We start from the raw sequence: 21,877 nt of genomic DNA, 5'->3' as shown, positions 1-21,877 counted from the left end.
TATTTTAAAAACATTTCATATCATCCCAAACATTAACTTCAGAATATTTTTCAGAACAAGGTTAATGGCTGTTGAAAGATGATGGTGTGTACCTTGTTAGATGGGGAGGCACCAGGTGTAGTCAGCCTGGTCTGGTGGGGGTGCTGCACCAGCATGTATGACACACAACCTGCGCACTAGGGTACTGAACAACGTCACAAGGTCAAGTATGAGACCACTGTTTGCTCTGTGGCGATATCTCATCCCTCTGTAAACCTCAACTGGATCTCATTAAGTCCTGCTCCTCCTGAGATGTTCCAGGCTATGGGATTTGTTGCCCCTCTGTAGTCGGGCTGTGTGAAGTGGCTGGCGGCTTGAGACTTGTTGTGTTAGTGTTGAATAAGACCTGATGTTCTAATGAGGTAACAGAGGAATAGAACTCAAATCATTCAGATGGTGTTCTTACCCATTGGAAGTTCTTCACAGGATATATTCATATGATAAATGTTTGTTGATTGTGGTGGGGGTTTTCCTAGGCTAGAGTGAGTGAGTATGGTTTTACGCCGCTTTTAGCAACATTCCAGCAATATAACGGCGGGGGACACCAGAAATGGGCTTCACACATTGTACCCATGTCGGGAATTGAACCCGGTCTTCGGCGTGACGAGCGAACGCTTTAACCACTAGGCTACCCGACCGCCCCTCCTACGCTAGAAGGATGGTATTGTTGATATGTGTTTTTGTTTTAGTTGTTTCTGGTTATCTGCAGCTTTAGGTACTAGTCCAAAAGCTCAATCTGAAAGGTGTAGTGGATAGAGTATCTGCCCAGAGAGCAGGTTGGTGGTTCGATCCCTGGTCATCTCATACCAAAAAAAGATAGTACTTGTTGTTACCCTGCCTAGTGCTCGGCATTATGGGATATAAAACAAAGATGTACAGTGCGCATGCACGCATGCATACACACACACCACAAGCGCACACTCACACACGCATGCACAGATAGGCATTGGTCCTCTGCGTTTTCTCTCGGTTTGTTTTAGATGGAGGTACTGGTACTCTCGGTGTGTAGTAGACGTAGGTACTGATACCTGAACATGAGGTCTGTGATTCACACATCACGATCCTGGAAGAGAATATCTTGAAAGCATTAGTGGTTCCCGTGTCCATCAGACAACAACTCCACTTGCCGCACATCTTCTCCTCTGTGAGTTACCCAAACATGACGTGTGCAAGTGGCAACAACATGTCTGTTTATTTATCGGGGAAAATTCCGGAACACGTCCATATTTCCTACTCTCCACCAGTCTTGACATTTTGCTAAGTATAAGTGCCATGGCATTAGTTACCTTAGCATGCTTTTAGTATTTTTCATTATGTCAGGTGTAAGGTTAAAAGAAACCTCCAACACTGATGATACACTTCCAGTGGGCAGTCTTTTTGGAAATAAGCTGGCGGGAACAGTGATGATGAATCTTGTGAATCACCCAGATCCCTGCGTCTATAACAAGGCTATTTGTCCTAATAAGGGAGAAGTCTGACCTGTACATCCCTCTATGACAAGAGGAACTGTGTGGTAGCACAATAGTTAGTGTGTCCTCAGTCATCACACACATGATCTGGGTTTTATTACAGATGTCCTGTGTGTCACTCACTCACTCACTCACTCACTCACACTCACTCACTCACTCACACTCACTCACTCACTCACTCACTCACTCACTCAACTGGTGACTTCAGGAACAGTGTGGTCACTAAGCACAATTGTTATGGTGTCCTCAGTCATCACACACAAGATCTGGGTTTAATGCCCTGACTATAGGAGCAACTTAATGTTGGTAGCCTTATAAGCAACCCCTTGAAACTTACCATCAATACTGATAACCTTATGAGGAAAACACACCACCACCCACACTATTCACATCACTTCTGAAAATTCTGACTAATTAAAACATGATTGAGTTCATAGATTATGTCCTGTTTTCATTACAAGGATTTATCCATAGTCTTTCTGTTTCATTCTGCTTTCTTGTTGTAGTTTGTCCAAAAATATTTGGTTAAATTCAAATGGTACATTCTTCGTAATATGGTAAGGGGGCACGGGTGGCCCAGTCGTTTAAGGTGCCACCATTCGCCTTGGGTACGCCAGAAACCTATGATTGTGGGTTCGAATCCCACTTCGCACTGATTATGTTTCTAGTTTTTTTCAGCACCATACCCGTGCTCGTGGGTTTCACCGAAGTGGTAAACGTCTGAGACCTGCATCACTTCGGGCTTTCCTCACACATTGAGCTGACACAGCATGATATAACTGGAATAATGTTAAAAGTGGCGCTAAACCCAACTCACTCACTCACTCACTCACTCACTCACTCACTCACTCACTCATGATACAGTAAATGACGCTAATTGGGCACCACATTCATTAACATGAGGTTGACACTCATCCCCTTGCTCATCCACTCAGTAATCACACTGATCAGAAGAGAACTTTTTGACTCCATTGTTCTAAAAATGATTATCCTTCAAATAAGCCTATTTTTATGCTCTATTAATGTTCTTATTTTGAGAGAGTATTTTCATCTCTAGTTTTATGATGATTACAAAACAAGATGTCAGGGGTGTCTGAAAACTGCAGTCTAAATTTACATCATCCTATCAGAGAAAGATAATATTCCTTCATGTTATAAATATGGAGCCGGTTCATCATGCAATTATTTGACAAGGATATGTACGCTTTACATGAATATTATCTTAAGATACCGGAACTGTCAAGAAATTACACTGAGTATTTAACCTTGAGTAGTCAATTTTTGGTCTGCTCCCATTTTGTAAAGTCTGTATCTTGATGTAGAACCTGACTGCAGTGTAATTATTTACTCATGGTAGTTGGATGTTTGGGTTAATATTCTTGACATGCACCTGTTACATTTTGCCCAAGCATTGGAAAAAAACAAAGAATTCTGGGATGAACCGCATTGTTGAGAAAGTGATAATTATGAAGATAAAGAAAAGAGTGTTGAAAGAAAGTTGGAACAGAAACCGATTCGCCTTTGTGGTGGCAGATAACTAATTTAGTGTGTAAAAATAAATCCAGCAAAGATTATGGTGATTGTGCTGTACATGTGACGTCAGAGATGGTATTTTCCTTCCAACTTTTATGACCCATGTTACGATCGCAGCTCAGGTGGCATCTGACGGACATATATTACATGGCGCATCTGCTGGTCGGATTCCCAACTTGTACAAGTCTTTCTCAAGGGTAACTTCCAACATTGGTCTCATCAGAGGTGCTCCTTTCTTTCAAAAGTTACATGGATGCAGAATGAATTGCTATACCTTTAGAAACTCGAAAAGTATTAAAGTCATATTCGTAAAATTAATAATAGTTTAGGTTGGACTGAACTCGGACAATTGACAGTTGAGCAGGTTTGATTCATGTCATTCAAAATCCACTTTGTGAGTCAGCAGACTCTAATTGTATGGTGGTTAGCAAGCCTCTCATTAAACAGAGAGATAGCCTAGTGGTTAAAGCATTCGCTCGTCATGACGAAGGCCTAGGTTCGGTTCTCCATACGGGTACAATGTATGAAGCCCTTTTCTGGTGCCCCCTGCCTTAATTTTGCTCAAATATTGCTAAAAGCCTCATACAACCATTCTCGCTTAATCACACTCACTCACTCAAACACACAAAAATGACGATTTAATGAATTTGGAGGTCAGGCTGAGTGTCTTGGTTTGCAGATTTCATATGCGGTTGGTACATTCAGGTGTCTTGTTTGAGGCCTGTCATGCTGAAATGTACCAGTTTCACGTTAGTTTCACACATCTATTAGCTGTATACTTTACAGGACTTTATCAACATATCAATGTACTCCACCTGAACAAAATGTGACCAACTATTGGACGAAAGTATTTACCTGTGCTCTAGCTTCTTCAGTACTCACCCTTCTTAAACACGTTTGTTTGTTTGTTTGTTTGTTTGTTGTTTAACGCCACCCTCAGCAATATTCCAGCTGTATGACAGCAGTCTGTAAATAATCAAATCTGGACCAGACAATCCAGTGATTGTCATCATGAGCATCAATCTATGCAGTTGGGATACAATGACATGCATCAAACAGGTCAGCGAGCCTCAGACCACCCGATCCTGTCAGTCACCTCTTACAACAAGCATGGGTTGCTGAAGACCTATTCTACCCCGGAATCTTCACGGGACACTGCACATGGAGTCAGATCTGTTCACAACAACTTGATTTGGTTAGCTTTGTTATTTCTGGAAACTTTTGTGTTTGGCAATCCCTCATGCCAGTTTTCGGCACATTTTTCTCAATATATCAACTGTGTAATTTTACGAAGATACTGTAATGAATAATAAACAGGCTTCTGTTTATGTTCCAGATTCTCAAAAATATTATGTTGCTTGAATATATGTTCGTTCGTAAGAAATTACAGTTTACAATATTTAACCACAAAACTGAAAACCACAAAAATGAATCAGCTGTTTTGTTTGAGTATTTTTTTTCACAGTTAAAGCAATAAAACAATTTGGAGGATAATTAGTTAAAATGACATGTGTTCATTACATCGTGAGAGTGTCCAAACATGTTGCTTCAAATTAAATCAAAACTCAAACAGGTTGTTTTATAACTTTATGCCAAACAAAACACTGTGCAGTTTATTTATATTGTATATACAGAGATGTAAAGTAGAGTTGTCTCCCATGTGGAGCTCTCCCTTGAAACTAGGACTCAGGTGATGTCTCAGCTGTTTCTACTTCCTCGTGGTGTCTGCTGTCAGATTCTGTGTTATTTTCTCTCTACTTCTTTCCCTGCTTTCCTCAACTCGGGGTGCATTTGTTCCAACTTGACCCTAGTTGTTTGAACTCCGCTTCTACGGAAGGCAGTACTTTATGTAACTACATGTATTCTTTTCTGTTTGAAAAAGCATTCTCGCAGAATATTTTAGGCAGGTAAATTACCTAAATCTGTTTGCATGATCAAGGAATGTTTATAAAATGTTCTGGGGAGAAATGTACTGCTATAGTCAGTTTCAGACGTGCCAAATTATCTGGTGATTATAGGTCTGTTTCACATGTGTTTTTATAACCACAGGCATGTGATATTAGGAAATCATTTAGATCAGCTCACTGGACGCAGGGCCGGGGTTCTCGTGTCGTGATCTTCATCAGTTAGATCATCTCACAGGACTGGTCCAGATTTAATACGATACATACCCTCAACACAACCTGAGAACTGACATAGGTTCTTGTGTTGTGATCTTCATCAGTTAGATCATCTCACAGGACTGGTCCAGATTTAATACGATACATACCCTCAAGACAACCTGAGAAAAGACATAGGTTCTCGTGTTGTGATCTTCATCAGTTAGATCATCTCACAGGACTGGTCCAGATTTTATGCAATACCCACGAACTACCTCACCTGTACTGATGTAGGTTCTTGTTCTGTGTTCTTCATCATCTTGATCAGTACAGATTTCATACCATTTAAGTCACAAGTTGCAGTCAATGTACTCTACATGCTTCATAAGGTCTTGAGTGTACATACCCTCAAGACAACCTGAGAAAAGACATAGGTTCTCGTGTTGTGATCTTCATCAGTTAGATCATCTCACAGGACTGGTCCAGATTTTATGCAATACCCACGAACTACCTCACCTGTACTGATGTAGGTTCTTGTTCTGTGTTCTTCATCATCTTGATCAGTACAGATTTCATACCATTTAAGTCACAAGTTGCAGTCAATGTACTCTACATGCTTCATAAGGTCTTGAGTGTGTATGATTCTTATGCTTGGTGTCAGGCTCTGATTTATCATCACACCTGGGATAAGTCTATGCAGCACTCCATCCTTTGCTTTCAAACAGAAATATTTGATATTTCCAGTATAACACGATCTGAAAAATTAATGAATACGTATCACAATGTTTGGAAAATACTGGTACATTCAGCAATAGAAATTGGCACTAGTCCGATAGTCCTTGCTAAACTGCCCAATAGTTAAGGTATCATTTCAGTTCCCATTTAACAGTACTCCAGTTATATCGTGACGTGTCAGCTTAATGTAGGAGGAAAGCCCGAAGTGATGCAGGTCTCAGACGTTTACCACGGGTATGGTGCTAACAGACCTAGAAACATAATCAGAGCAAACCGGGATTCGAACCCGCAATCATAGGTTTCTGGCGTGCCCATGGGACACAACTCTGCACAGACAACTGGGCCACCCATGGGTGACAAGAAAAAGTTTGGTCAGAAAATGTAAAAGCGGAGTAAAACCATACTCTCACTCACTCACTCACTCACTCACTCACTCACTCACTCACTCACTCACTCACTCACTCACTCACTCACTCACTCACTCACTCACTCACTCACTCACTCACACTCACTCACTCATTCAAAATTAGGAGGGAGGTTCTTGGATTTCAGGTACAATATTATGCCAAGGACTCCTTGTCTTTCATGCTTCATTTCCATCACTGATAGCAACTAAACAGAATTCTTTTCCTGTGTCAAACTTTATTTTATATGCACTTCTTAGATTTTATCACAGAGATAAAGAGTAGTTTGTATGAACATGAAGCCATTGTAATTGAATGCAGCAGTGTGCCATGATTTCGTTCCACAACATGTTTACATAACTGTTACACAATGAAGGGCATGGACATTGGCAGTGCCTGGACCACAAACATGCGTGGTGTATGGTACAAGAAAATGTCAGATCTGATTGGTTCCACACTCTCCTCTCCATCCTCCAACCAGAGTCCCAGAGGACCAGGAGGTAAAACCAAGTCCGCTAATCACGAAACGTGGTACATACTTTGGCACTGAGAAAACTTCAAAGCTTGTGTTTTTCTACATTTATAGATGAGGACATGCAGAATGGTGTTGTTTTGTCTTAAAATAGAGAGCTAACCAAACCTGAGACTACACACACTTGCTGATGAGCACATGTACTTGGTCTTACCTATGATGGGTTAGAAAAATAACATAATGGCTTTTTGTAGGTTAGTAGAATGAAGGATTTGTGTAAGTTATGTGCAGACTTGGGTGATGGACAAGCAGTTATAGAGAGTGTTTTCTGGCATATAACTGTCAGGATAATAGGTGAAAATGTGTTGTTTGCTTGGCCAATTGTTAACTAATGAACAGACCCCTCAACACTGTAACGTTGCTCCAACATAACAGCAAGCTTTGACTCCCGTAAGTAGTTCACTGTTTTCGTAGCTGTACTTCAAAGTTTGTTTGTTTGTTGTTTAACGCTGCACTATTCCAGCTATATGACGGCGGTCTGTAAATAATCGTGTCTGGACCAGACAATCCAGTGAATGATATCATGAGCATATCATGGGACATGATGACATGCATCAACCAAGTCAGCATGCCTGACCACCCAATCCCGTTAGTCACCTCATCCGACAAGCATGGTTGCCTTTTGCAGACCTATTCTAACCTGGTCCAACCTGGTCCACTGATTTGTAACCTGGTTTTTGAAGGTTGATTCGTTTTCTTCCTATTACATACTTTATGGAGTGCAGTGTTCAAACTTCAGTATGAAAGTCAAAGGTTTTGTCGTGACCCAATGTTGAAAGTTAAAATTAAGAGAGTCTCTCAATTTCATTACGAATGAAGAAAGCCTCAAAGGACCACAGGAGCCTTCTTTAGCTCGATCGCTGGAGTGATATTTTTTAAATCATGGTTTGTTGTCTCATGCTGCTCCCAGCAATTTTCCAGCTATATGACGGGGTCTTAAATAGTTTATTCAGGACCAGACGGAGGGTCAGGCTCGGTGACTTGGTTGATAGTGTGTCCTCGTACCCTAAAGAACATGGATTGTTGCTCACAATATCGATCACTGGATTGTCTGATCCAGACTTGATTATTTACAAACCGCCATCAAACCGCTGGAATTATTATTGCTGAATGAAGCTTTCAACAACAAACAAACCAATGTTGAACAGGCGCCCAGATAGCTGCTGCTTTTTGCAAAAGCTGACTAACATGGGAAGTAGTGATGCTACAGTGTGTGACGTGGCTGAATCCATGTCACTGTACCCTCATAGGATGATTTGCTGCTCAGGCAAATCAATTTATGTTCACCTGTGTTTGAGTATTTAGTTCTCATAAAGGTTACATCAATGTCCTAGTTATCTCACTGTACAGGGTTGCCTCCCCTTAGCTGTCAGGATAGGCTGGTCATGGGTTATTATACAAGATTTGTAGCTAGTCGTGCTTAGACAGCACAAAACAGCTTACTATGTTAATATTTCATGTCAGTTTCATTCAAATCCAATTTGTAGTTAAATTGAGAAATGGTTCAGAATTATAGTCCTCAAATGCTATTAGTCAATGAGTACTACTATCATTGGTCTTTCACTTGTCCCCAGCACTCAGTCTCACAGACTAGCGTGAATTTCGAAGGATGTAGGTGTCAAGAAAAAAGTAGCCAGCATCTTTGATTTTCGTCTGACATTGCATCGACTAGCCATCTTATAACTGAAATTCTGTTCAAAGCGACCCAGTTCGTTGTTCACATCTATGCGCCCATCTAAACTCATCTGAAATGTCAATCCCACGATTCTGTCAGTTGTTACTATTTGCTTTGAAGTGCTCTAGGTGTTACAAATACCCACATGTCTGAGTGGCTTTTATGCCTCCAATGATTATCTATTAACCCATTGACCTACTGATCACTTTTTCATTTGCAAACTCAAGCTGCAGATGCAAAGCCATGTTGCAATTTTTTCATCCTCTCATTAAACCAGTTTACTTTTGTCATAACATCATAAGGGATTTTCGTGCAGATTACCTTCTGCATTTTTTAGGCTGCATGGTTCAATAGGGTTCAGCTGTTCACAAAGGTCAGAATTTCTGACACTTTTCATAAATCCTTTTACAGGGTTAGAAACTAACAGTTTTTGTCCACTAGTCCTTGTAATGATAACATATAGCAAAACCCTTAAAAAGGGCAAATTTCTACTAGTCCTTATGATACCTTTACCATTGGGCAGTTTGGCAAGGACTATAGGACTAGTGCCAGTTTCTAATGCTGCTTTTAGTATTTATGGCCGCTTGTGTTCAACACTCCCAATTGTCAAAGACATGGAACTGCCTGGGTGGGCCAATCAAATGCTTGCATGTTGCTTGTTGTTTCATACCTCATTCCAACTTTCCGAAGGGTAACAATATTGCTGTGATAGTATCTATGATGCGAAAAAGCACTTTGGACTGGTTTATGGACTGAGAAGTGGGGAAGTAAGTTATCTTGACATGAAAGCAAGCACAGTCCATCAGACAACCTCTGATCACAAAGAAGCACATGGATATGAGTTAGTGTTCATCAGTCTCGGCACATGTTGTCTTCAGGAAATTGGGTCATGGTATTTTAGTGGGCTAGCATTGTAAAATCGGCATTAGTCCAGACTATTACAAGCAAGCATGCACACACAGACACACACGCAAAATCACTGTGTAAATGCAATAATCTTGAACGCCACGTTAAACCAAACTTCACCTCACCACTATGGGCATATTGTCTTCAGGTGAGTTGGCCATGTTCTCCAGAGACTCATTCTTCTGTCTCATGGACATATTGTCTTCAGGTGACTGTATGGTGTTCTCCAGAGGCTTGTTCTTGTGTGTCATGGACATATTGTCTTCAGGTGACTGGATTATGTTCCACAGAGGCTTGTTCTTGTGTGTCATGGACATATTGTCTTCAGGTGACTGGGCCATGTTCTCCAGAGGCTTGTTCTTGTGTGTCATGGACATATTGTCTTCAGGTGACTGGGCCATGTTCTCCAGAGGCTTGTTCTTGTGTCTCATGGACATATTGTCTTCAAGTGACTGTATGGTGTTTTCCAGAGACTCATTCTTGTGTGTCATGGTCATACTGTCTTCAGGTGACTGTATGGTGTTTTCCAGAGACTCATTCTTGTGTCTCATGGACATATTGTCTTCAGGTGACTGTATGGTGTTTTCCAGAGGCTTGTTCTTGTGTCTCATGGACATATTGTCTTCAGGTGACTGGATTATGTTCCACAGAGGCTTGTTCTTGTGTGTCATGGACATATTGTCTTCAGGTGACTGTATGGTGTCCTCCAGAGACTCGTTCTTGTGTATCATGGACATATTGTCTTCAGGTGACCGTATGGTGTTCTCTAGAGGCTTGTTCTTGTGTCTCATGGACATATTGTCTTCAGGTGACTGGATTATGTTCCACAGAGGCTTGTTCTTGTGTCTCATGGACATATTGTCTTCAGGTGACCGGGTCATGTTCTCCAGAGGCTTGTTCTTGTGTGTCATGGACATATTGTCTTCAGGTGACTGTATGGTGTCCTCCAGAGACTCATTCTTGTGTCTCATGGACATATTGTCTTCAGTTGTCTGTATGGTGTTCTCCAGAGGCGAGTTCTTGTGTGTCATGGACATATTGTCTTCAGGTGACTGTATAGTGTTCTCCAGAGGCTTATTCTCGTGTCTCATGGACATATTGTCTTCAGGTGACTGTATAGTGTTCTCCAGAGGCTTGTTCTTGTGTCTCATGGACATATTGTCTTCAGGTGACTGTATGGTGTCCTCCCGAGACTCATTCTTGTGTCTCATGGACATATTGTCTTCAGGTGACTGGACCATGTTCTCCAGAGGCTTGTTCTTGTGTGTCATGGACATATTGTCTTCAGGTGACTGGGCCATGTTCTCCAGAGGCTTGTTCTTGTGTCTCATGGACATATTGTCTTCAGGTGACTGTATGGTGTTTTCCAGAGGCTTGTTCTTGTGTCTCATGGACATATTGTCTTCAGGTGACTGTATAGTGTTCTCCAGAGGCTTGTTCTTGTGTCTCATGGACATATTGTCTTCAGGTAACTGGGCGATGTTCTCCAGAGGCTTGTTCTTGTGTCTCATGGACATATTGTCTTCAGGTGACTGGGCCATGTCCTGCAGAGGCTTGTTCTTGTGTCTCATGGACATATTGTCTTCAGGTGACTGTATGGTGTTCTCCAGAGACTCATTCTTGTGTGTCATGGTCATACTGTCTTCAGGTGACTGTATGGTGTTCTCCAGAGACTCATTCTTGTGTGTTATGGACATACTGTCTTCAGGTGACTGTATGGTGTTCTCCAGAGACTCATTCTTGTGTGTTATGGACATACTGTCTTCAGGTGACTGTATGGTGTTCTCCAGAGGCTTGTTCTTGTGTGTCATGGACATATTGTCTTCAGGTGACTGTATGGTGTTCTCCAGAGGCTTGTTCTTGTGTGTCATGGACATATTGTCTTCAGGTGACTGTATGGTGTTCTCCAGAGGCTTGTTCTTGTGTGTCATGGACATACTGTCTTCAGGTGACTGTATGGTGTTCTCCAGAGGCTTGTTCTTGTGTGTCATGGACATACTGTCTTCAGGTGACTGTATGGTGTTCTCCAGAGGCTTGTTCTTGTGTGTCATGGACATATTGTCTTCAGGTGACTGTATGGTGTTCTCAAGAGGCTTGTTCTTGTGTGTCATGGACATACTGTCTTCAGGTGACTGTATGGTGTTCTCCAGAGGCTTGTTCTTGTGTGTCATGGACATATTGTCTTCAGGTGACTGTATGGTGTTCTCCAGAGGCTTGTTCTTGTGTGTCATGGACATATTGTCTTCAGGTGACTGTATGGTGTTCTCCAGAGGCTTGTTCTTGTGTCTCCAGGGGCAGTGGGTAGTCTAGTATGTGCATGTACTTTCAGGGGAAGCAAATAAGTGACCGTGTATTCATCAGTCTCAGCATAATTGTTTCAGAGACACAGAGTTTGTTCTTGTATTTTACACCTGGTTACAATTCTGGGGCAGAGTTGGTCCCCAGCACCCCATACATTTTGTGAGATCAAAGTAAATGAGGATATGTGATCCCAATAGTGAACTGGGCCCGTTCCACAAAGCGATCTTAGTGCTAAGTCTGTCGTAAGTCTATGTAAAAGTATGGGAGTTACAATCATCTTAGCGCTACGATCGCTTTGTGGAATGGGGCCCTGGTTGATTGTGTGTCATTATACCCAATATACCGTTATAGGTCGATGCTCATGTGGTCAACAAATGGTTTGCTTGTCCAAGATATAACCAATATTGTTGACAGGCCGATATGGTAAAGCTGGCATATTGATAACTATAACAGTATTGTATCGTCTAGGATTGTGTGGTAGCCTAGTGGTTAATGAGTACACTCAAGACATTGAGCCCAGGTTAAGGTCCCTGTTATGTTCAATGTGTGAAGCATTATTCTTTTTGACCCCATATTGTATTGATGGAATATTGCTAAAAGTATCCTAAAACCCTTCTCTCTTATTCATTCTTTTTTTTTCTTTTTTTTTTCTTTTTTTTGGATATTGTTTACAAACATAAGACATTAAAGAGAAGGAAATTGTTTGAACATGCAAATTTGAAGTCAAGATCCGGGCAAGCATGCCATTAACCTAATGAGGCGACTAACGGTATTAGGTGGTCAGACTTGCTGACTTGGTTGATGCATGTCATCGTTTCCGTGGATTGATGTTCATGATGTCGGTCACTGGATTGTCAGGTCCAGACTTGATTATTTACAGACTGCTTTCATATAGCTGAAATATTGCTCACTTTATACGCATGTATCCAATTAAAATACTCTACCGATTTAAATAGAAATCATGAATTATTTTGTTCAGGGAGCTCAGGGTGTCGAGTCCAAGTACACTCTGGTCTTGAAGGTTTCTCCAATACTGCACTGAATATTTCATGTCTTCACACAGCTGATGAAGTCCTTTGGGTCAGTACATGACTGATCAAGGGAACTCTTGCAGTTTCCCGGACATTTTGATGACAAAAGCATTTCACAATGATAGATGATATATGTTATTATCAAAACGTTCTTTTACAGTGTAAAAATCTTGAAAACCAGAAAATATTTTGATTTTTGTTGATGATGTTGATATGTTGGCATGGATTTGTCTCTGCAGTTGATTTCAGCAAAGTTATGAGGATTTTACGAAGTTAGTTATCCTTCTAGACAATTACAGCATTGGTTTGTAAACTCATGTAGACTCTGTGAGGATATTTCGGGCAGCAGATGTCGTGCCATCAATTGCTTTCAGAACTGTTTTACTCATCACAGTTGTGGAGCAAGTCCCAGGCTGCACACAGCCAACCGAGGAGGGAATGGCTACAATGTTATCATTTCCTCCATCTTGGTTTATGTCCACAAGTGTGGATACTAACTGCTTGTAGCAATGTGTTGGTGTACAGGTAGTCCGATAAACTCACACACCTACTAGGCTACAGACATTGGTCTGAGGGAACCTGGTCACTTATAATAGTGTGTCAGGGGAGGCAAATATTGATGATATGATTGGGGTTTAAAGTTGGTCATTTGTGTCGGAGGAGGGAATACTGATAGTTCTGAGGATAACTTGTCCACTTGTGTCGGGGGAGGGAAATATTGATAGTATCGAGGTTGATAGTAGTGGTAACTAAGTCAGTTGTGCTAGAGGAGGGAAATATTGATGTTAGTATCTGGGGTAACTTAGTCAGTTGTGCTAGAGGAGGGAAATATTGAAGTTAGTATCTGGGGTAACTTAGTCAGTTGTGCGAAAGGAGGGAAATATTGATGTTAGTATCTGGGGTAACTTAGTCAGTTGTGCTAGAGGAGGGAAATATTGAAGTTAGTATCTGGGGTAACTTAGTCAATTGTGCTAGAGGAGGGAAATATTGATGTTAGTATCTGGGGTAACTTAGTCAGTTGTGTTAGAGGAGGGAAATATTGAAGTTAGTATCTGGGGTAACTTAGTCAGTTGTGCTAGAGGAGGGAAATATTGATGTTAGTATCTGGGGTAACTTAGTCAGTTGTGCTAGAGGAGGGAAATATTGAAGTTAGTATCTGGGTTAACTTAGTCAGTTGTGCTAGAGGAGGGAAATATTGAAGTTAGTATCTGGGTTAACTTAGTCAGTTGTGCTAGAGGAGGGAAATATTGAAGTTAGTATCTGGGGTAACTTAGTCAGTTGTGCTAGAGGAGGGAAATATTGAAGTTAGTATCTGGGGTAACTTAGTCAGTTGTGCTAGAGAAGGGAAATATTGAAGTTAGTATCTGGGGTAACTTAGTCAGTTGTGCTAGAGGAGGGAAATATTGAAGTTAGTATCTGGGGTAACTTAGTCAGTTGTGCTAGAGGAGGGAAATATTGATGTTAGTATCTGGGGTAACTTAGTCAGTTGTGCTAGAGGAGGGAAATATTGATGTTAGTATCTGGGGTAACTTAGTCAGTTGTGCTAGAGGAGGGAAATATTGAAGTTAGTATCTGGGGTAACTTAGTCAGTTGTGCTAGAGGAGGGAAATATTGATGTTAGTATCTGGGGTAACTTAGTCAGTTGTGCTAGAGGAGGGAAATATTGATGTTAGTATCTGGGGTAACTTAGTCAGTTGTGCTAGAGGAGGGAAATATTGAAGTTAGTATCTGGGGTAACTTAGTCAATTGTGCTAGAGGAGGGAAATATTGAAGTTAGTATCTGGGTTAACTTAGTCAGTTGTGCTAGAGGAGGGAAATATTGAAGTTAGTATCTGGGTTAACTTAGTCAGTTGTGCTAGAGGAGGGAAATATTGAAGTTAGTATCTGGGGTAACTTAGTCAGTTGTGCTAGAGGAGGGAAATATTGAAGTTAGTATCTGGGGTAACTTAGTCAGTTGTGCTAGAGAAGGGAAATATTGAAGTTAGTATCTGGGGTAACTTAGTCAGTTGTGCTAGAGGAGGGAAATATTGAAGTTAGTATCTGGGGTAACTTAGTCAGTTGTGCTAGAGGAGGGAAATATTGATGTTAGTATCAATGAGTCGGAGTCGGAGAGGGCCGTATACATGTCAAGAATCTGATCCTGTGTCAGAGGAGGGCAGTACTGAATTATCAAGGAGATTTGGGTCACTTGTCTCAGAGGAGGACAGACTTAATGTCAAGAATCTGTCATGACTTGGTGACTTGTGTTAGTATCTGGTATACTTGGTTTCTCTTTGGTTGAAGAGGGCAGTATGGAACTAGATTCTCACAGCTGAGAGGGTCAGTCGATCTTGACCTCTGGTCGGAAACTCCTAAATGTCAGCGCTAGTCCCATTCACCTCTCATGATCAGTGTGAAGGTACCGCTACTCACACCAGCTGAATGTAATCTATACAAAAATATGTACTATTTTGAGATTGGAACTCCAGGTCATTATCTTGAAGATGCTGGAATCCCAGGGATCCAAGAAGGTAAAGGGATGTATATAGGAACATGGTTAAGCCGAGATGTGAGATGTGTAAATATTAAGATGGGAGAGATCAGTGTAGTGGAGGAGGTGTTCCACTTTGTATAGAAGCAAGAGATAGTCCACTGTTTTTGGTATCGCTGTGTTGGACGTTATATTCTGATGGCAGGGATAGATGTCACTGGTTTGCCTCCTTACTACAAAAAACTGCATGGTCTTGACCCACACAATCTTAACCTAATCCACAGTTTTAGCTTTCGTCCACAAGCAATCTTAGCCTAAATCTAAGTCAAACTTAAATACCTTGAGCAGTTGCAACCTTGATCTGCAATTGATCTTAGCCTTGAATAACAAGCAATCTTGGCTCTGATCCATAAGCAATCTTAGCTCTGATCCACAAGCAATCTTAGCTTTCATCCACAAGCAATCTTAGCCTTCATCTTAGGTGTCAGGATTCACTGTACAGAGATACATCCATTTGTCATGTCAGGATTCACTGTACGTAGATGCATCCTTTTGTTATGTAAGGATTCACTGTACGTAGATGCATCCTTTTGTTATGTCAGGATTCACTGTACATAGATGCATCCTTTTGTCATGTCAAGATTCTCTGTACATAGATACATCCTTTTGTCATGTCAGGATTCACTGTACGTAGATGCATCCTTTTGTTATGTCAGGATTCACTGTACAGAGATACATCCTTTTGTCATGTCAGGATTCACTGTACATAGATGCATCCTTTTGTCATGTCAAGATTCTCTGTACATAGATACATCCTTTTGTCATGTCAGGATTCTCTTTACATAGATGCATCCTTTTGTCATGTCAGGATTCTCTGTACATAGATGCATCCTTTTGTCATGTCAGGATTCACTGTACATAGATGCATCCTTTTGTCATGTCAAGATTCTCTGTACATAGATACATCCTTTTGTCATGTCAGGATTCACTGTACATAGATGCATCCTTTTGTCATGTCAAGATTCTCTGTACATAGATACATCATTTTGTCATGGCAGGATTCACTGTACATAGATGCATCCTTTTGTCATGTCACGATTCACTGTACATAGATGCATCCTTTTGTCATGTCAGGATTCACTGTACATAAATGCATCCTTTTGTCATGTCAGGATTCACTGTACATAGATGCATCCTTTTGTCATGTCAGGATTCACTGTACATAGATGCATCCTTTTGTCATGTCAGGATTCACTGTACATAGATGCATCCTTTTGTTATGTCAGGATTCACTGTACGTAGATGCATCCTTTTTTCATGTCAGGATTCACTGTGCATAGATGCATCCTTCCTTTTGTCATGACAGGATTCACTGTACATAGATGCATCCTTTTGTCATGACAGGATTCACTGTACATAGATGCATCCTTTTGTCATGTCAGGATTCACTGTACATAGATGCATCCTTTTGTCATGTCAGGATTCACTGTACATAGATGCATCCTTTTGTTATGTCAGGATTCACTGTACGTAGATGCATCCTTTTGTCATGTCAGGATTCACTGTGCATAGATGCATCCTTCCTTTTGTCATGACAGGATTCACTGTACATAGATGCATCCTTTTGTCATGACAGGAATCACTGTGCATAGATGCATCCTTTTGTCATGTCAGGATTCACTGTGCATAGATGCATCCTTCCTTTTGTCATGTCAGGATTCACTGTACATAGATGCATCCTTTTGTCATGACAGGAATCTCTGTACATAGATGCATCCTTTTGTCATGTCAGGATTCACTGTGCATAGATGCATCCTTCCTTTTGTCATGTCAGGATTCACTGTACATAGATGCATCCTTCCTTTTGTCATGACAGGATTCACTGTACATAGATGCATCCTTTTGTCATGTCAGGATTCACTGTGCATAGATGCATCCTTCCTTTTGTCATGACAGGATTCACTGTACATAGATGCATCCTTTTGTCATGTCAGGATTCTCTGTACATAGATGCATCCTTTTGTCATGTCAGGATTCACTGTGCATAGATGCATCCTTTTGTCATGTAAGGATTCACTGTACATAGATGCATCCATTTGTCATGTCAGGATTCTCTGTACATAGATGCATCCTTTTGTCATGTCAAGATTCACTGTACATAGATGCATCCTTTTGTCATGTCAAGATTCACTGTACATAGATGCATCCTTTTGTCATGTCAGGATTCACTGTACATAGATGCATCCTTTTGTCATGTCAGGATTCTCTGTACATAGATGCATCCTTTTGTCATGTCAGGATTCACTGTGCATAGATGCATCCTTTTGTCATGTAAGGATTCACTGTACATAGATGCATCCATTTGTCATGTCAGGATTCTCTGTACATAGATGCATCCTTTTGTCATGTCAAGATTCACTGTACATAGATGCATCCTTTTGTCATGTCAAGATTCACTGTACATAGATGCATCCTTTTGTCATGTCACGATTCACTGTACATAGATGCATCCTTTTGTCATGTCAGGATTCTCTGTACATAGATGCATCCTTTTGTCATATCAGGATTCACTGTACGTAGATGCATCCTTTTGTCATGTAAGGATTCTCTGTACATAGATGCATCCTTTTGTCATGTCAGGATTCACTGTACATAGATGCATCCTTTTGTCATGTCAAGATTCTCTGTACATAGATACATCCTTTTGTCATGTCAGGATTCTCTTTACATAGATGCATCCTTTTGTCATGTCAGGATTCTCTGTACATAGATGCATCCTTTTGTCATGTCAGGATTCACTGTACATAGATGCATCCTTTTGTCATGTCAAGATTCTCTGTACATAGATACATCCTTTTGTCATGTCAGGATTCTCTTTACATAGATGCATCCTTTTGTCATGTCAGGATTCTCTGTACATAGATGCATCCTTTTGTCATGTCAGGATTCACTGTACATAGATGCATCCTTTTGTCATGTCAAGATTCTCTGTACATAGATACATCCTTTTGTCATGTCAGGATTCACTGTACATAGATGCATCCTTTTGTCATGTCAAGATTCTCTGTACATAGATACATCCTTTTGTCATGGCAGGATTCACTGTACATAGATGCATCCTTTTGTCATGTCAAGATTCACTGTTCATAGATGCATCCTTTTGTCATGTCAGGATTCACTGTACATAGATGCATCCTTTTGTTATGTCAGGATTCACTGTACGTAGATGCATCCTTTTTTCATGTCAGGATTCACTGTGCATAGATGCATCCTTTTGTCATGTCAAGATTCACTGTACATAGATGCATCCTTTTGTCATGTCAAGATTCACTGTACATAGATGCATCCTTTTGTCATGTCAGGATTCTCTGTACATAGATGCATCCTTTTGTCATGTCAGGATTCTCTGTACATAGATGCATCCTTTTGTCATGGCAGGATTCACTGTACATAGATGCATCCTTTTGTCATGTCAGGATTCACTGTACATAGATGCATCCTTTTGTCATGTCAAGATTCACTGTACATAGATGCATCCTTTTGTCATGTAAGGATTCACTGTACATAGATGCATCCATTTGTCATGTCAGGATTCTCTGTACATAGATGCATCCTTTTGTCATGTCAGGATTCTCTGTACATAGATGCATCCTTTTGTCATGTCAGGATTCTCTGTACATAGATGCATCCTTTTGTCATGTCAGGATTCACTGTACATAGATGCATCCTTTTGTCATGTCACGATTCACTGTACATATAATCTGATGATAGTGGGTTTGAATCCAAGATTAGTACTGTTAAAAGCAATGAAAAAACGCTCTGTCAAAATTGTGTCTAAGGCCAATATCAAGGACAAGTTAAAAAATTCTGAAAAATGAAACCTAATCTAATGCATATTTACTTAATTACACTACTTTTTTAAATTGTTTGATAGTCATTACTTAGAAGTTGACGGATTACAAGGTAGACACAATTTTATGAGTAAGTGTTGACAACAGGAGAACACCTTGACCACTTTCTTAAACAACTGAACGCCTCCTGTGCTCTAGTTGATGTGTAATGGTATGAGGATAGACTCTGTTGTCCAGTTCATCACACCCTTCCTGGTCATGCTCTCTCATCTTCTCCTCAAGCTTGTAGATCCTGATGCATGGCTGGCTTCACCAAGCTGTTACCCCTCCCAAGTTTATGTTTATTGGCATGCTAGACCTGCTCTTAATGTAAAACCAGTTGATAAAAAACATTATAACCCAATCATTGTTAAAGACCATCTTCTATTGGTAAATAATTAGATATATGTGCTGTACCACATAATCTAGAGTTGTTCTTTTTTTGTATTTTGTTAGTCTTGATATTTTCATGGTATGTATGCTTCTAATTCAAGATATAGAACCCTTTTTGGTTGTGGCCCAATAAGACAAAAAACACAGAACCCCTTTGCTGTCTTACTGCCACAGATTTTAGTCCTGAATCTGGAGAAGGAACATTTCTTTACACCTGTTGTCTTGTGTAGGGCCTGGGTGCAATAGGTCTTTAGCAACCCATCAGGATCTGGTGGTCAGGCTCACTGGCTTGGTTGATGCATGTCATTGTATCCCAATTGCATATTCTATGCTCATGTCAATAACAGTGAGTGGATTGTCTGTCCAGACTTGATTATTTAAAGACCACTGTCATATAGCTGAAATATTGCTGAGTGCAGCTTTAAATAACAAACAAACTCCAGTTGTCATGTCGCTCCACCCAGACCACCTGTTACATGTATCTGGAACACATCTGAAACCCAAGCCAGAGAGGCAGTTGCTAACGTACACATCATTCTCCCCTAAAAAAACCGAAATGCAAAGATACCTTGGCTGCTGCAAAGGTTCCGGCAAGTTAATTCAAATATACATGAGAGACAAACATGTTGATATCTTTCCCTAACAGAGGATAGTGAGTTAAGTGTTCCCTTTCTTGCAGATTTCTTCATGTAGCAGTGAGCAAGGCCGACCAGAGCATCAAGGTCCCAGCACCAGTTCAGAAGGCACCAGAACCAGTTGACCTTACGAAGCAAATGATTGGTCGAGACAAGCCACCTGGGACCCAGCCAGGTGAAGGCCAGGTGGACATTATGCAGATGTTGACCAAGGCTCAGAGTGAATATGTCAAGGTAAGTAATTAGGAGTGTAACGATGTATCCAACTATCGATGTATTCCTATTGCTTGCCCTCCAGTTGTACTATATCGATAGGAATAGGAAACGCCAGTAGTATTGTCAATAGTGTGCATAACAATCCATTGTTTTAATAGGCGCAATAAGTTATAGGTAAAGCATAAACTATGTATCAGTAAACAGTCAAAATTCAAACCTGCCTTGTATTGATTAGCATCAATTACGACAACTTTGTTACTAAAGATACTTCCCTTTGGATTGTGTGGCGCCGGGTAGGAAAATAGCCAACTTCACTTTATTCATAAATACTTTATTCATTTCTATTGCATTGATTAATATCATTATCAAGCCTGAAAGTTGGTTTAGTACTATCGCAATACTATTGCAATAGTGTGAGGTACTTTTGCAATGCAGTAGTGAAAATAGCCCCTATAGTTACCCCTAATAATTACCCCAATCATTATTGTCCAGGGTGCCGTTGTACAAAGCGATCTTTGAGCTAATACCCATACCTTAACATAGACTTACGACAGTCGAAGCGCTAAGGTTGTTCTGTATTGTTTAGGTTGTCTTAACTAACATAGAAAACATACATATGCAAACTAGTTCCACAGATAGCAACAATGCAGTAGCTGTCTCAGTTGATGTCTTTTGGAAGTGCAGGAGCTCCAGACTCTGCATCTGAAGTATCTTGACAGCCTCCAGTAGTAATAGTTTCCATCATATCATATGTTTCCATCCTCGTCAACAGGCCAAAGGAGCACCAGGCCCCACAAAGGAGGAGAAGCCACGCCCAATGACTGACCACATCACCACTGTCGCCCCCACCAGCAATGTCAACCTCGTCCGTCCCACGCCAGTCAAGTTCAGCTTGGACGGGTCTCCCTCAGAAGGTGTGCTCTTCAACCACGCATTCAGTGACTCACATAACAATTATAATGTTGGAGTCATACAACCCTCGCACCATTTGGAGAGTTTCGTTGAGAATATCTTGAGTTTTGCAACCCATTACTCTCTCTCTCTCTCTCTCACTCACTCTCTCACTCACTCACTCACTCACTCACTCACTCACTCACTCACTCACTCACTCAGACTCCATGACTTGATTGATAGCATGTCATTGTACCCCGGCGGCGTGGATCATTGTTCACAATATGTATTACTAGATTGTCTGGTCCAGACTCCATTATTTACAGGCCTCCGTCAGTTGGCTGGAATATTGCTGAGTGCAGCGTTAAGCAACAAACAATCCAACAAGCCCTCATGCTGTACTCACTTATAGTGTTATAACAAACAGCAGTGCGAGCTTGGACCACGCTAAACACTGGTCACATGCAGTGTGAGGGACATGAATACTGCATTACTTACACGTTGCAAGCCTTTTCCTGTTGTCCCCACGGAAATAAGTCAACAAACATGGCCAGCAGCACTTACGCTATGTGGAAGGTTCTAACAGCATGGGATTCATAATTAATTTGCTTCTTAATTCAAATCAATTTACGGTGATGTTTTAATCTGAATATTGTGT

The 21,877-nt window shown here is 40.9% G+C and overlaps 1 protein-coding gene across 1 annotated transcript in view; it reads left to right on the top strand.

The window, feature by feature from the left end:
- LOC124122166 (mRNA-decapping enzyme 1B-like) overlaps positions 1–21,877 on the top strand; it is a 169,429-nt gene that overhangs the window by 126,798 nt on the left and 20,754 nt on the right. Inside the window, exons 5-6 of the mRNA XM_046485292.2 lie at positions 20,157–20,346; positions 21,101–21,242. Of these exons, the coding sequence (XP_046341248.1) occupies positions 20,157–20,346; positions 21,101–21,242 (332 nt within the window). The remainder of the gene's footprint in view (positions 1–20,156; positions 20,347–21,100; positions 21,243–21,877) is intronic.

This window comes from Haliotis rufescens, unplaced genomic scaffold, assembly GCF_023055435.1.
Source record: "Haliotis rufescens isolate VD_foot unplaced genomic scaffold, xgHalRufe1.0.p SCAF_16, whole genome shotgun sequence".
Classification (NCBI taxonomy): Eukaryota; Metazoa; Mollusca; class Gastropoda; order Lepetellida; family Haliotidae; genus Haliotis; species Haliotis rufescens.
The sequence above is the reverse complement of the archived record's forward strand: the minus strand, read 5'-3'. Positions and strand labels throughout refer to the sequence as shown.